Source organism: Narcine bancroftii, chromosome 11 (assembly GCF_036971445.1).
Source record: "Narcine bancroftii isolate sNarBan1 chromosome 11, sNarBan1.hap1, whole genome shotgun sequence".
NCBI classification, from domain to species: domain Eukaryota; kingdom Metazoa; phylum Chordata; class Chondrichthyes; order Torpediniformes; family Narcinidae; genus Narcine; species Narcine bancroftii.
This window is the reverse complement of record NC_091479.1, coordinates 83,134,875-83,151,353: the sequence shown is the minus strand read 5'-3', so window position 1 is coordinate 83,151,353 and position 16,479 is coordinate 83,134,875. Positions and strand designations below refer to the sequence as shown.

Genomic DNA, 16,479 nt, shown 5'->3' with positions numbered 1-16,479 from the left:
GTCAAAATTTTGAAGTTTAATCTAGACCAGGGGTGTCAAACTCAAATTCACAGAGGGCCAAAATTAAAAACTTGGACTAAGTCATGGGCCAAACTAAATATTTATTGAAAATTTTCAACAACATCTGCATGTTTTCTCTTCTTTCAACATATGTAATGTTAAACTTTTTCTTATTAAAATAAATCTTTAATAATAGTTTTGGTTAAACTCTTTCCAGAAGAAGCATTAACAAATGAGAAATAAAATATTCAATAAATAATATTTCTCTATAGCCTTTAACCTCCTTTTAAATGTTTTTTTTTTCACAAGCCAACAAGTCAAAAAAATAACAACTTGCTTCAATGAAAATCCAATCTTTCAACTATGAACAGTCCAAAGTTAACCAAAGAAAATATTAATCCAAGCTTAGCTTTCTACACTGTGATTTACCCTGATGCACCTGGGTCTAAACCAGATACTTGGCATCTCTTCTTAGATGCAAGTTCATCAAACTCTGGGGTCAGAGTTTTCCTCCCACCTGTCTTGAAAGGTCCTGTTTTCTGTCTTTCGTTTGGCCATTTTTCATAAGGGGTTTATTACATGTGAGTTGGGCGACAGGTCACAGATGCTAATGAAAGGAAACGGAGGAGGTGGGGGCGATTAGCGGGCTGACGGGCCGGCGCCAACACATTTGCAAAGCATTCTGGGATTTGTAGTATTAGCTGTGCATGCGCTATACTGGCGCGGCGGCCAGCGGGCCAGCTCTAATACATATTTGATATGATCTTGCAGGCCAAATATAATTATATCATGGGCCAAATTTGGCCCGCGGGCCTGCGTTTGACATGTGTGATCTAAAGCTCTGGACCTGCTCAGTTTGCTTAGATTATGTGCATGTTTTTCCGTGCAGCTCATGTTACTACAGAGTTGGTGAAAATTGCAAAATAGTTTCACACTCAACAATACAAGCCAATTATTTATTTTCCCTTGAATTTATCTATTTTTCCTATTCTGGTGCAGCCCCATTTGGTGTTTATTCTGCACAAAAATACGTAATGTCATCGTTTATCAACAATGGGGAGAGAGAAAAGGTAATACATGTACATGTCATGGGAGATGTACACCCTGGAAGGTGACCCTCTAATACACACATGTCAAACTCTGGCCCGCGGGCCAAATTTGGCCCGCGATATAATTATATTTGGCCCGCAATATCATTTCAAAAATGTATTAGAGGTGGCCCGCCCTGCAGCGAGAGACGATGCTGTTTTTTGGTAATGTCACCCCCACCATCCTCCCCCTTCATTGCACATCCTTCTCCACCCCCTAACTATCCCCTCCCCCCTAAAACCACCCCCCTTAAAAGATGGCCAGAATATTCTCAAAAAGGAATCCAGAATGCTAAAGTTCCACAAACCTTCTGCTGGGAATCCTAACAACACCCGGGCATCAGATCCACGGGACGCGGAGGGAGCAAGAGTGTTGCAGGTTGAGAGTGGAAACTTTGAGAACGGGGAAAACAAAATTGTAACATGAGAAGTCTGTCGATGTCATCAGCCGGCAAGCCAGTTAGAAGGCTCTCCGCACAACCAGTCACTTCTCCCACCTGTCGAGCGGTGCGGCGGATTGGCGAGCGCCTGTGATTTCCTGTCAGCGCGACGGACATGGCAGGCTGCGCACGGCCCCCCGCTGTTCCGCAAAGGCTGATCGGCACCGCGCTGGGCCTGAGTGGGTGGGTAAGCAGGGGTGGGCAGAAGGTGTAGGTGAGGAGTAATGGGCAGGGGAAGTTATGGTGGTGTGAGGGGCAGTTAGAGGGAGGGATGAGTAGAAGGAGGGGTGGATAGGGAAGAGGTAAAAGGGGAGGGGCAGGGCGAGTAGGGGATGAGTGATTAGAGGGTGAGAGACGGGTAGAGGGAGGAACAGGTTGAGGGGAGAGGCAGTAGAGGGGCGTGTATAGGATGGGGTGGGTAGAGGCAGAGCGAGTGGAGTGAGGGGTGAGTAGAGGTTGGGTAAAGGACTGGTCAGGTAGAGGGATGGTGGGTCAAGGGTGAATAGAGGCCTAGAGCCTGGGGAGTGAGCAGGAAATGCTGAGTCCTGATGCAGGCCAAAATGGACACAGCCTGTGAATGCTGACTACATCTCCACAGGGACCAAATATGTTTCCCTCAGGTCAAGCAAAGGGTGAACTTGAGCTACCTACTCCTGACCTGTAACATTATCCTCCTAAAGTTATATCCTAAAGTTTAACATTACATATTTTGAAAGAAGAGAAAACATGCAGATGTTGTTGAAAATTTTCAATAAATATTTAGTTCGGCCCTCGACTTAGTCCAAGTTTTTAATTTTGGCCCTCCGTGAATTTGAGTTTGACACCCCTGCTCTAATAGGTCACCTCTCAGTCTCATAGCCTATCCAATCTCTCCTTGTAAGTAACGTCCGCCATTTCAGGCAGCATTCCGCAAAGTCTCCTCTGCATTTTTGTAGTGCAACCACATACTTTCTGTGATGCAGTGATCAGAACTGCACACAATACTTCAAGTGAGATCTAACCAATGTCTTGTACAGCTGCAGCAACCCCTGTCTGTGACTGCAGAACAGCTTAAAAGCCCCTTTGCCCTGTCACCATTTTCAGGAAGCTATGAGGTCCTTCATACATCAATGCTTCTGTGGTCTCTGCCATTTACTATGGGGATTAGTGGTTCCCAAACTTTTTCGGGATGCCACCCCCTTGTCTCCCAGGCCACATCCCTAGCACATGCTCCCCCCGCACCCCCCAAACATACACACCTCTTTCTTGGTATTAGTTCTACTACAACTCTATAAATAACGATGTATTTCACAAATAAAACTTATAGTAAACCAATTTATTTAGCAATATAAAAGTGTAAATTTACATCCCTGTAACTACATTGTCTTCATAGTTTTCACACTATATTTCCTACACGTTTCTGTTTACTGTGCTGCGGCCATATTTTATTCTGCAACAAAAAATATAAGTAATCGTTGTCTCAAGTAGTTGCTGTCCCGAGCAGTCACCATTCTGTGCTGGCAGTCATCGTTCCAGGTGGGCAATCACCATTCTGAGCAGGCAGTCTCTATCCTGGGTGGGCAGCCACAGTCCCAGGCAGTCACTGTCCCGGGTGGGCAGTCACTGTCCCGGATAATCGCTGTGCTGGGCCTTCAGTCACTGTCCCAGGCAACCATTGTGCTGGGTAGTCAGTCATCATCTCAGACAGTCAGTCATCGCCTCAGACAGTCTGTCACCGTCCCGGGCAGTCACTGTTCTGGGCAGTCACCATCCTGGGTGGGCAGTCATTGTCCTGGCTGATCAGTCACTATCCCAAGTGGGCAGTCACCTTTCTGGGTGGTCACCATCACATGCAATCATTCGCTGTCCCAAGTAGTCACCATTTTGAGCAGTCCCATCCATACAAGTCACCGTCCCGGGCAGTCACCCCCCCCTCCCCCCACCCCACACCCATCCCACCCCATATTCACTTGTCGGATAGCACACGATGAGGGTTGTGGGTTAAGTTTTCTGGAAATGTTCAGATCACCACCTTTTTCCTCACTGCCCCCTATCTGCCCCCTTTTTCCTCGTTGCCCCCTTGGATCTTTCCATCACCCCCAGGGGGGTGGCTCTCTACTTTGGGAATGACTGGACTGTAGATCAACCAGTATTAGATGATTCAAAATGCATTACCTCACAGGAGACTGGATTAATTTCCATCCATGAGTTGGGAAGGCAATAGACAATCAGGTTGCATTTTCTTTACATTTTTAACAACCTTTTCCTTTAAATGGTGCAAAAGGTTCAGATATCAAAGGACACAAATGAATGTAAAACCTTAAGAATAATTTTTACTGATCTAATTGTTTATTTTTTTCTTATTTTCCATGCAGTTATTTCTGGGTTTTTTTTTCCAGGGGTATTCGTTTTCTTCAGATCTTGCGTATGCTGCATGTAGACAGACAAGGTGGTACTTGGAGGCTTTTGGGGTCCGTTGTATTTATTCATCGTCAGGTATGCCACTGTTTTAAGCAACTAGAAGAAGGGAAAAGGGGAAATTCTTTTAAAATATGCACTCCCAACTCTTGAGTGGAAAGATATTATGGGTTGCATGATGCTAGTTGAAGCCATTGTTCCCAATGAGAACTGCTAATATTTAGAGGTGAGTAATAGGGCTTCCAGTCGATCTATAATTTTTCTCCTTTGCTGCACTGCTGTTAAGAACCCAATTATAGGGCTCTGATTTGCTGAGATATCCTAACATTTCACTGGAGAATCAGTCGCTCTGGAACTGTAGTAAAACTGAAAAGTACGCAGATACCGTGGTTGAAGTAAAAACACAATATTGGAGAAACTCAGCAGGTCAAGCAGTGTTCTTTATATAGTAAAGATAAAGATACATAACCAATGATTGGGGCTTGAGCCCTTCATCAAGGTATGAATTTTCATCATATTTTGATGAAGGGCACAAGCCTGAAATGTTGATGATGTATCTTTATCTTTACTATATAAAGAACACTGCTTGACCTGCTGAATCTGGGAGCATGATTCATTTAGTATATTGGCAAAATGTATTGGACACAGTCTAGGACATCACAGGCAAAACCCTCCCCACCATTGAGAACATCTACATGGAACACTGCTGTCAAAGAGCAGCAACAATCATCAAGGATCCACACCACCCAGCAAATGCTCTGTTCTTGGCACTACCATCAGGTATGAGGTACAGGTGCCACAAGACTCACACCACCAGGTTCAGGAATAGCTGCTATCCTTCCACCATCAGACTCCTCGACAACAAACTCAATCACAGACTCTTTTAAGGACTCTTTTGCATTTTATTGATTTTTTTTCTCTCTGTATTGCACAGCCAGTTTGACAACTTTTTTTTGTTTCCATAATTTTTTTTTTGCACTGCCAAGATGTGATAATTCTGCCTCACCTGCAGGAAAAGGAATTTCAGGGTTGTTTAAAATTGACAGAAGTTTAAAATTGGTGCATCTCACTGCTAGTTCACCAATCACATGCAATCTCAAGCAAGCTGAAAATTCACTTATCCGACATCTACCAATCCCACAGGTGCTGAATATTTATTGAAAATTTCAAGTGAATACCAAAACTATCACACAGTTCAGAGCCTTTAGCTAGTCTTAACTAAATCACTTGAGGTGAAATGCACTTTGATAGAATAGATTTTTGGATGGCTAACCCTGTTTTCATTCCTCTTTTTGCACTCACTGTGCTTGGCCTTGAATTCCTATATCGAACAACAATATTTATGCATGTTGTATGAGAAAATTTTGTTTGGACAGCTGATTGTGAACTGCAATCAGGTGCTTATTACATCTTTTATGGCTTTTAAATGTACTTAATTTCACTGTGGCCACTCTTCCCAACCTCCTCGTTACCCTCTAATGCAAACCCTTGATCTACATTTTCTTCCTCTTGGCTGTGAACCTCAGTTGGAGCACTGCACATCAAGTGGTTAAGCTTTCATGGTCAAGAAAAATGTCCATCTCTAGACCCTTTTATAAGTGTTATGATTCTATTAAGAACAAGTTGCCACAAATATTTGACTGACATGCAGGTTTAACGTGATTGAAATCGGAATGTAAAATTTCTCCGCAAATGACGGAAGCAACATACAGAATGCAATACCTTTTTTCTGTGCAGCTGATACCATCTTGGAAACAATTTAAAAATTCCATGGTAACTTGTTATCTAAGATCATCTGACAATTCATGTATAATTAATTTTTTTTTCAGGAACTCATAACAACACTGTACATAGGTTTTTTGGGACTGATCTTTTCCTCGTATTTCGTGTATTTGGCTGAAAAAGATGCTGTTGACGAGAATGGACTGACTGGGTTTGGAAGTTATGCCGATGCTTTATGGTGGGGAGTGGTGAGTTTTTAAAAATGTCAATGACATTTTCACCTAAGAATAGTTATATACATTTTTATTTTACACTTTGGCTTTGGTGCTTTTTTTAAACATGAAATGGAACATTTTGAATAACCAATTGCTAAAATTTAATTTAGGGAGTAGGAGAAGTAATAGGAGGGCCCCTGCCCCTGTGGCCTGCCATGCCTTTTAACACATTCAGAGACTATCTTTTGTCTCAACACTATTTTTCTGCCACTATTTCCATATCCAACTATTTATAGTTAAAAAATGTATTGATCTTTATTTTCAATGAAATCTGTGACTGAGCCTCTATGGCTCTCTTGGATCTCTGGGATGGAGAACTCCAAAGATATTGAACTGTTTGTCACATGTACAAAAGTATTGTAAAAAGCTTTGTTTTGTGTACTAATGAGGTATTCCAAATCATACAACAGATAGTGCAATAATGAAAAATAAAAGTTCACGCTTATACACATTATCTATGATTGGAGCAAACATTATGAAAACAAAAGTAAATCACGAAAATCTGTAGATACTATGGTTGAAGTAAAAACACACAATGCTGGAGAAACTCAGCAGGTCAAACAATGTTGTTTATGAAGCAAAGGTAAAAATGTATAACTGATGTTTTGGGCTTGAGCCCTTCATTGAGGTATGAGAGAATGCCAGCAGACATCCGAACAAAAAGGTAGGGTGGAAGTGGGGGGGGGGGGTGGTAAAGGCAGGAGATGATAGGTGAAGAAAGGAGGGAGGGGACAGCAGCAATGAGGGGAGGAGGGATGGCTGGGTGGGTAAGAGGGAGGGGAGAACTGGAAAAGGTGGAGGGGAAAGAAAAGGCGAGCAAGTTTAGCTGAAAGCAGAGAAGTCAATCTTAATGTTATCTGGCTGGAGGGTGCCCAGATGGAAAATAAGGTGTTGTTCCTCCTATCTGCGGGTGGTCAGAGTGGGATAGTACACAAGGCCATAGACAGACATGTGGGTCTGGGAGCATGATTCAGAATTGAAATGGTTGGCTACTGGGAGGTCGCTGTTGTTGCGGACAGAGAGGAGGTACTTAGTGAAGTGATCTCCCAATCTGCGACCAGTCTCTCCGATGTAGAGAATGCCACAAAGAGAGCACCAGATGCAGTAGTTCATTTTGTATAACATATTTTCTCTGTGAGCAATGACTTGTAGTTTTGAAAATACAACTATAGAACCATAGAACATTACAGCACAAAAATAGGCCGCTTAGGCCCTTCTAGTCTGTTTTGAACCATTTTTTCCCCAGTCCCATAGTCCTCCATACCTCTCACATCCCTGTACCTGTCCAAATTCTTCTTAAATGTTAAAATTGAGCCAGCATTCACCATTTCAACTGGCAGCTCTTGTCATGTTCACCCTAAACTTTTCCCCTTTCACTCTTAACCCATGTCCTCTGGTTTGTATCTCATCTCCCCTCAGTGGAAAGAGCCTGTCAACATTTATCCTGTCTATCTCCTCATAATTTTAAATACCTCTATCAAATCTCCTCACGTCTCCCTATTTAACTGCTAACTCAGTTGCTGAAGTCTGGGCAACATCCTAGTAAATCTTCTCTGCACTCTTTCTATCTTATTGATATCTTTCCTGTCATTAGGTTACCAAACCTGCACACAGTACTCCAAATTTGGCCTCATCAATGTCTTATACAACTTTACCATAACATCCCAACTCCTGTACTCAATACTTTGATTATTTAGACATACAGCCCATTTTGGCCCACAAGTCCATGCCGCCCAATTTACACCCAATTAACCTACACCCCCGGTATGGAAACTGGAGCCCCTGGGGAAAACCCACACAGACATGGGGAGAACATACAAACTCCTTACAGCCAGCATCGGATTAGAACCCACTGGTGCTGTAAAGGCGTTGTGTTAGCTGCTACACCAAACATGCCAAAAATAAAAAGGCCAATATGCCAAAGACTCTCTTTACAACCCTATGTACCTATGATGTCATTTTCAGGGAATCTGTTCTAACCTCTGTTCTACCACACTCCTCTGTGCCCTACCATTTACCATGTATATCCTTTATTGCTTTGTCCTTCCAAAATGCAAAATGTCACACTTGTCTGCATTAAATTCCATCTAATTTTTCAGCCCATTTTTCCAGCTGGTCCAGATCCCTCTGCAAGCTTTGAAAACCTTCTTCGCTGTCCACAATGCCTCCAATATTCATGTCACCTGAAAACTTGCTGATGCAATTTACTAATTATCATCCACATCATTGATATAGATGACAAACAACAATGGCCCCAGCACTGATCCCTGAGGCACACCACTACCACTCTCTGGCTTCCCCTGTCCAGCCATTATCAAATCCAGTTTAATACTTCACCATGAATACCAAGCATCTGAACCTTCCTGACTAAACTGCCATATGGGACCTTGTCACTGGCTTTACTGAAGTCCATGTAGACAACATCCACAGCTTTTCCTTTATGTCCCTTAATGCATTGAAAAATATTCAGAAGTCAACAAAATCCTCCTAAACAAAGACAAGCCCTTAGTTATCCATGTAAATATAACTTAACACATTGCAAGTTGCATTTTATAATTTCAATGTTGTTTTTAAAATTTAGGTAACTGTTACAACAATTGGATATGGTGACAAAGTTCCACAGACATGGATTGGAAAGACAATAGCTTCTTGCTTCTCTGTTTTTGCAATATCATTTTTTGCGCTTCCAGCAGTAAGTACATTATTTATCGTCTCTGCGTAAAATTGGTTTTGGCTTTTTAATATCAGAGATCAGCCAAACTATATTTTCTACATGTGGTAAAAATGAAGACTTTTCTTATAGGGAAATCAACACTGGTTTGTAATGACACTTGATGGACGGTGCAAGTATTATTTTGAAAGAGTAGAGGTAGCCAGAATCTTTAAATGGTCTCTGAGGATATAGCTAGTTGGAAATAGGAATTGTTGGAATAATTCCAAACTAAGAAGGGGTATTTTGAATATAATTTTTAGCAAAATGAGTATTTTTTAAAATTCATAAACTTTATTCTAAAATATTAAGCTAAAAAAGTTTTTATTAAGGGACACACAATCTGCAAAATTACTTTTGATTCATACACTGCAGAACTGACCTATTTGCCACCCACATATGAGAAAGAATCTTGATGAAAATCATACGATTAACACATAAATGCTCAACCACTTATAAAATAGAAATAATGAACATTCATCACCAGATTAACCAATAAAATTCAAAACCACAGATGTCCATTGGCATAGTAATGTATATAGATGATGGATATGAAAGATGTTGAACTTATAGGCAGCTTTCCAAGGATGTCTGCATTCCAAGGAATTTGCAGTACTGAAGCGTTCACTCCAACTACTCTATGCCAATGTTCACTCTCCATATGAGATCCCACCCCACTATATTTGCTATTCTTCTCCGGTCTAAAGTATTTAAGAAAGGATACACTGGCTTTGGAGATGATCCAAAAAAAAAATCACGAGGCTAAAAGAGTGGTGCAGTTAGCGTAATGGTTACTGCAACCCCGTTACAGTGCCAGCGACTGGGGTTCGAATCCAGCGCTCTCTGAAAGGAGTTCGTACATTGTTCCCTAGGTTTCCTCTAGGTCCTCCGCTTTCCTCTCACCCTTGAAAAAAGCACATGGGGTTGTTGGTTAATTGAGGGTATTTATGTGGTACAGGCTCGTGGGCCGGAAGGACCTTCCACCATGCTGTATCCAAAAAATTTTAAAATTCCTGAAATGAGAAGCATGAGCGGCTTGAAAATTGAATGTTTTGTAAGATAACCACTGAACTTGTCCTGAATCTTTATTTTCTCATTTTAACCCTTCAAACTAAATAAAACATTTTATTGGAATATGATTTAACCCATTGATTTTTAAAAAAAAATGGTATGATTTATAAACCAAAAAAAATGTGCAAAATGTTACTGTTGCCATAGTGAAGAAAATGTTAAGTTTAATAGTATATGTGAATATTTTTAGTCTCAGTATATATGTAAAACAACCATTGGTTTGCTTCTTTTGAAGCCTGGAGTCTGATCCTGTTGATAAGAAAGTGGAAACCTCTGGATGAAGTAGAGAGAATATTGCAATGTTTCTCCCCATGTCTTCATTATTTGGAATCATATTATCATGCTTTATAAAAAGCAGTGTAATAATGTAATAAAATATCTTTGCATTAAGTGCTTTAATTAAATGTTCAATTTTAAGGGTATACTTGGATCTGGATTTGCTCTTAAAGTTCAACAGAAACAACGTCAAAAGCATTTCAGTCGGCAGATACCTGCTGCAGCCTCCCTCATTCAGGTATGTATCATGAATACAACCAGAGGTATTAACGCCAGTATGACAACAATGCGATGGATATTGTGCATTGCATAGTTCATAAAGAAAGTAGATAAGTTTGAAAGTTTTTTTTATTTACTTGTATATGTGTCTTGAAAACTCAGTTTCACCATTATCAAACAGTAGGAAATAAAGGTTACTGTCATTTAATTAATATTGATTTAAATCATTTATATTTGCATTGTGTGATTGAGCCTTTGTCTTTGAGAGTCCATTGTAAAACCTCTGGATACATTTCTGCAATTCTTATCTGCAGTAATTTTAGCAGTCGAGAAATAATTTAAATAGTTGACGTCCAGATTCAACTATGTGGCTCTTTCACCTGAGTTATGATAGAAAGTTGAATAAGACTCAATGAAATGCCAGCTTTGAATATTTTATATCAGCTGAAGAAAATTGATGGAGGTAGCTTCTCTAGTTTGTTCCACCCCTAAATTAGATTAGAGTTGATTTATTCCTTGTATTTAATTTGTTTTGGGCCAATATTCCTTGATATCCTTGTGCAACCACGATCTATGCATTTAATCCAATAGACATTTCATTTTGAGGTACCAAGATGAATATTTCTGCTCTTTTTGTGGCAAGTTGATTCCTGATTTCACTCCAAAACAGTTTAGCTCCAATCATTAGACATGTCTTTTAAAATATTGCATAGTAATTTGGAAAATCAGTTAAAACACCTAGTTCTGATCACCTTTTCAATCTTTTATTTAAGACAAGATGGCATTTATTTTGGACTTAACTGAGCCATGTGAAGTGCCAGTTGATTTATGTGGTCAAACAATAATCATGGCTTTTATTAGCAGAAACTGGTACAATAATGAAAGAAAATAGATGCATATACAGTTATATCCAATGAGAGTGTCCTTAACAGTAGAGATAATGTTAGTACAGCAAGGCTTGCCAGAGGGGAGACAGTCAGCTTGGCAGACCATGTTCAAATATGTTCTTGTTATTTAAGAGTAATGTATCACGGATTCACCTCATGAAATTGACATGAGATTGACACCATGAAAGATTTCAACAATGAAGACGCTGTTTACATCCGCTACCGCACGGATGGCAGTCTCTTCAATCTGAGGCGCCTGAAAGCTCACTCCAAGACACAAGAGCAACTCGTCCGTGAACTACTCTTTGCAGACGATGCCGCTTTAGTTGCCCGTTCAGAGCCAGCTCTTCAGCGCTTGACGTCCTGTTTTATGGAAACTTCCAAAATGTTTGGCCTGGAAGTCAGCCTGAAGAAAACTGAGGTCCTCCATCAGCCAGCTCCCCACCATGACTACCAGCCCCCCCACATCTCCATCGGGCACACAAAACTCAAAACGGTCAACCAATCTACCTATCTCGGCTGCACCATTTCATCGGATGCAAGGATCAACAATGAGATAGACAACAGACTCGCCAAGGCAAATAGCGCCTTTGGAAGACTACACAAAAGAGTCTGGAAAAACAACCAACTGAAAAACCTCACAAAGATAAGCGTATACAGAGCCGTTGTCATACCCACACTCCTGTTCAGCTCTGAATCATGGGTCCTCTACCAGCATCACCTACGACTCCTAGAACGCTTCCACCAGCGTTGTCTCCGCTCCATCCTCAACATTCATTGGAGCGACTTCATCACCAACATTGAAGTACTCGAGATGGCAGAGGCCGACAACATTGAATCCACGCTGCTGAAGATCAAACTGCGCTGGGAAGGTCACGTCTCCAGAATGGAGGACCATCGCCTTCCCAAGATGGTGTTATATGGTAAGTTCTCCACTGGCCACTGAGACAGAGGTGCACCAAAGAAGAGGTACAAGGACTGCCTAAAGAAATCGCTTGATGCTTGCCACATTGACCACCGCCAGTGGGCTGATATCACCTCAAACCGTGCATCTTGGCGCCTCACAGTTTGGCGGGCAGCAACCTCCTTTGAAGAAGACCGCAGAGCCCACCTCACTGACAAAAGACAAAGGAGGAAAAACCCAACACCCAACCCCAACCAACCAATTTTCCCCTGCAACCGTTGCAACCGTGTCTGCCTGTCCTGCATCGGACTTGTCAGCCACAAATGAGCCTGCAGCTGACTTGGACATTACCCCTCCATAAATCTTCGTCTGCGAAGCCAAGCCAAAGAAAGATCACGGATTGCCTTTGCTGGTGTTTTTCCTTGAAGTAACTTTGTAACATTTATCACTTACCACTTCACAATTATTTGATTATCTAGATATAATCTGTAACATAGTATCTTGCAATTTATAGACCTTATGGAGATGTTATGCTGCAGAGAAGACACATAGCAACACTGCTACATGGAAGATGTATGTAATGCCTCCTGATCACCCTTCTAAAGTATCGCCAACACCATCCAGTCCATACGTGAGAAAACAGGTAACATTTGAGATATTTTAGCATTCATTGAGCAGTATGAACTGCACTTATTTTGAGCTGTAATTAGAAATCTCTTGGTATTTTTAGAAGCTCTTACTTTTAGTAACTCTTACTCGGGGTTTGTTTAAATTCCAATAAAGAAATGCCCATTTTAGAATAGTACAAATTTCAGAGCCGAATTTTATTTAAATTCAGTGGCCAGTCACATTCCATCAAGAAGGAATGGGAGAGGGAAAGGTGTTTGCCTAAACCAGCTTCAACTTTGCATTTTGATTTCTAACCATGATTTTTTTTTAAAAGACTGTTTCCCACCTATCCTGACTTTGAAATTAGTAAACAAAAGTTGTAGAGGAAATCAATCTGAGACTTTACTGCAAGGTTAAAGTAGCATACACATTCAAACATGCACATCATTAGATTAACAGAAAATCAATCTATGATTTGCAGATAGCAATAGCCATTGGAGTCTTGAAACCCTTTCCCAAAGTATTACCATTTAAAATCCCACTGTTCTTAAAAAATTGCTCATACATTTTAATAGTATTATAAAATAGATTGAGAAATCAGTTAAGTGGGCAATCATGAATGTGATTAAACTGTTAAAGTAGAATAGTATATTTGTATTTATTTATCTATCACAAAATTATTGATCTGGTGCCTGCCACATTGACCACTGCCAGTGGGCTGATATCGCCTCAAACCGTGCATCTTGGTGCCTCACAGTTCGGCGGGCAGCAACCTCCTTTGAAGAAGACCACAGAGCCCACCTCACTGACAAAAGGCAAAGGAGGAAAAACCCAACACCCAACCCCAACCAACCAATTTTCCCCTGCAACCGCTGCAACCGTGTCTGCCTGTCCCGCATCGGACTTGTCAGCCACAAACGAGCCTGCAGCTGACGTGGACATTTTACCCACTCCATAAATCTTCGTCCGCGAAGCCAAGCCAAAGAAAAAAAGAACATAGTGAGTAATGGAAATAAGTTAGTGGCTCTACTGTATCAAGAACATTAATGTACACATTTTGTATTGAGGTTTATGTTACTCCTTGGAGTATTCCAACCTTAAATCTGTGTCTAACAAAACAAGAAAATTAATGAAAAGATTTTTCATGCTGGTCCGGTAGTCTAATCTTTTGTTTGGTATGTTTTAAGATTTCTGATTGACCACCATTATAACTTCAGATAAAAAAAGAGACATTTGTTTTAAGTGGCACAAGTTAAGGGTGGAATGATATAATTCAATTTTAATTTAGAGATACTTGCACAGTGACAGACCCATGAGCTCCCGTCGACCAAATACACCCATGTGACCAAGTAATCTGCCAACCCCCATACCTCTTTGGAATGTAGGAGGAAACCAGGGCAAACCCATGTAGTCATGGGAAGAATGTACAAATTCCTTACAGACAGCACTGGATTCGAACTGGATTCAGCTGGTGCTGAAATAGCATTGTGCTAGTCAATATACTAACTGTGCTTCCCCTTTATAAAATATATTACAGGATATCTTTTTTCTATTCTAAAAGGCAACAAGTTTAGAAAAACTGGTAATGTATTTACAAAGTACAACCTGTGGAAGCAAAGTAACAATTCCGGAGGAAGCTAGAGGCAGAGACAGATACAGACCAGCTATGGCAGGGAGTGCAGGCCATGACAGCCTACTAAGCAAGTGCGACCACTATAGATGGCTGAGATGCTTCACTACCAGATGAGCTGAACACCTTCTGTGCCTGCTTTGAGAAAAAGTTATCAGAACTTCATTCAAGAGGGTGAACCCTCACAAGGCATACTTGGCTTGGTACTGAAAATCTGTGCCAACCAACTAGCCGGAGTGTTCAAGCCATTTTCAACTTCTCATTGCTGCAGTCAGAGGTTCCCACCTGCATCAAAAGGGCATCAATCACCCCAGTACCAAGAAGAATAGAGTGAGCTGCCTCAATGAGTGGTGTGAGCTGCCCAGTGGCACTAACTTCTACTGTGATGAAATTCTTTGAGAGGCTAGTCATGGCCAGAATTAAGATGTTCCTAAGCAATGATCTGGACCCTCTGCAATTTGCCTATTGACACAATTGCTCTACAGCAGATGCAATATTGCTGGCTCTCCACGCACCTGTGGATCACTTTGAAAACAGCAATTCATATATACAGCTGCTTGTCATAGACTACAGCTTGGCCTTCAATACCATTATTCCCTCAGTGCTGGTCAAGAAGCTACAAACTCTGGGCCTCTGCACCCCTTTCTGGAACTGGATCCTTGACTTTCTCATTGGAAGTCCACAGTCAGTAAGAATTGGAAACAATATCTCCTCCTTACTAATTATCAAACGAGGTGCACCTCAAGGATGCATGTTTAGCCCACTGCTCTACTCATTATACACCCATGACTGTGTGGCCATTCACAATTCCAATGCAATATACAAGTTTGTTGATGACACCACATTGTTGGGTAGATTCACAAACAGCAATGAGGAAACATACAGGAGGGAGATAGATCAGCTTGTTGAATGGTGTAATGATAACTTTGCACTCAAAATTATCAAAATCAAGGAGATGTTTGTGGACTTCAGAAGGAAGTCAGGGGAACATGACCCAGTCCTCATCAAGGGTTCAGTAGTGGAGATGGTCAAGAACTTCAAATTCCTGAATGTGAATATCTCCAGTGATCTGTCCTGAAGCCTCCATGTCGATGCAATCACAAGAACGCTTGCCAATGGCTACACTTTGTGAGGTGTCTGAGGAGATTCAGTATGTCACCGAAGAGTCTCATAAACTTCTACAGTTGTACTGTGGTGAGCATTCTGGCTGGTTGTATCACTGCCTGGTATGGAGGCGCTGTTAACTCAGCCTGCAACATCATAGGCACCAGACTGCACTCCATTCAGGACATCTACATGAGGCAGTGTCTTAAAAAAGAAGCCTCTGTCCTCAAAGACCCCCACCATGCCCTCTTCACTCTGCTACCATCAGGAAAAGTAGTACAGGAGCCTAAAGACAAGCACTCAGGGGAACAAGGACAGCTTCTTCCCCGCTGCCATCAGGTTCCTGAATAATCAATGAACCAAAGTCACTGCCTTTCTTTTCGTGCACTACTATTAAAATTTTTATTATTTATAGTATTGTTGTAAGATGGTTATAATATGAAGCTGCCACAAAACACCAAAATTCATGGCTTGTTCATGACAATAAATTCGGATTCTGAAGTTGATGCGAGTGTTTTTAAAATTGGAAGCCTCAACCATTTTTTTCAATATTTATTCCAAGTTTCCATGTATTTTGATCATTGATTGAGGTAATTTCTGTACAGAAATTTTCATTTTCTTGTAGTAAACTCTTAATGACTGGACAGTTAATGTTCCTTATTTTGATGAATTATAAAAATTATAGAACAAATTTATTTTCTGTTGAAAATAAAAGTACAAATAGCACTGGGTTAAAGCAGTGGTTTTCAAACTTTTTATTTCCACTCACATGCCACCTTAAGTAATTCCTGTCCCATTGGTGGTCTGTGATTAGTAAAGGCTGGAGCTCTTCATTGGGGTATGGAAAAATATCGTCAGGTGTCATATGCACAGTACATATAGAGATACGCTGTATGGTCAGAGTGAAAAACCTGATAACGCAAGAATTTTGGACTTGAGCAATGGACGTGCAAAAATATAACATTTTACGGAAGGAATATGGAATGAGGCAGAGTTAATTTTCCAATGCAATCTAGGTGCCCATTTTGAAAGCCCATTTAGCCCACGAGCAGCATCACTAATATTGCTCTACATTTGCGCGTATTTATTTTTTTTACAAAGGAGGTATGGTATCAAGAATTTCATGCTTGTAGCTGTTGCAAAATAT

The 16,479-nt window shown here is 41.0% G+C and overlaps 1 protein-coding gene across 1 annotated transcript in view; it reads left to right on the top strand.

Moving 5' to 3' along the window:
* The window catches only part of LOC138746044 (potassium voltage-gated channel subfamily KQT member 1-like), a 325,548-nt gene that overhangs the window by 59,061 nt on the left and 250,008 nt on the right, over positions 1-16,479 (top strand). Inside the window, exons 7-11 of the mRNA XM_069903760.1 lie at positions 3,907-4,003; positions 5,755-5,895; positions 8,504-8,614; positions 10,122-10,217; positions 12,504-12,632. Of these exons, the coding sequence (XP_069759861.1) occupies positions 3,907-4,003; positions 5,755-5,895; positions 8,504-8,614; positions 10,122-10,217; positions 12,504-12,632 (574 nt within the window). The remainder of the gene's footprint in view (positions 1-3,906; positions 4,004-5,754; positions 5,896-8,503; positions 8,615-10,121; positions 10,218-12,503; positions 12,633-16,479) is intronic.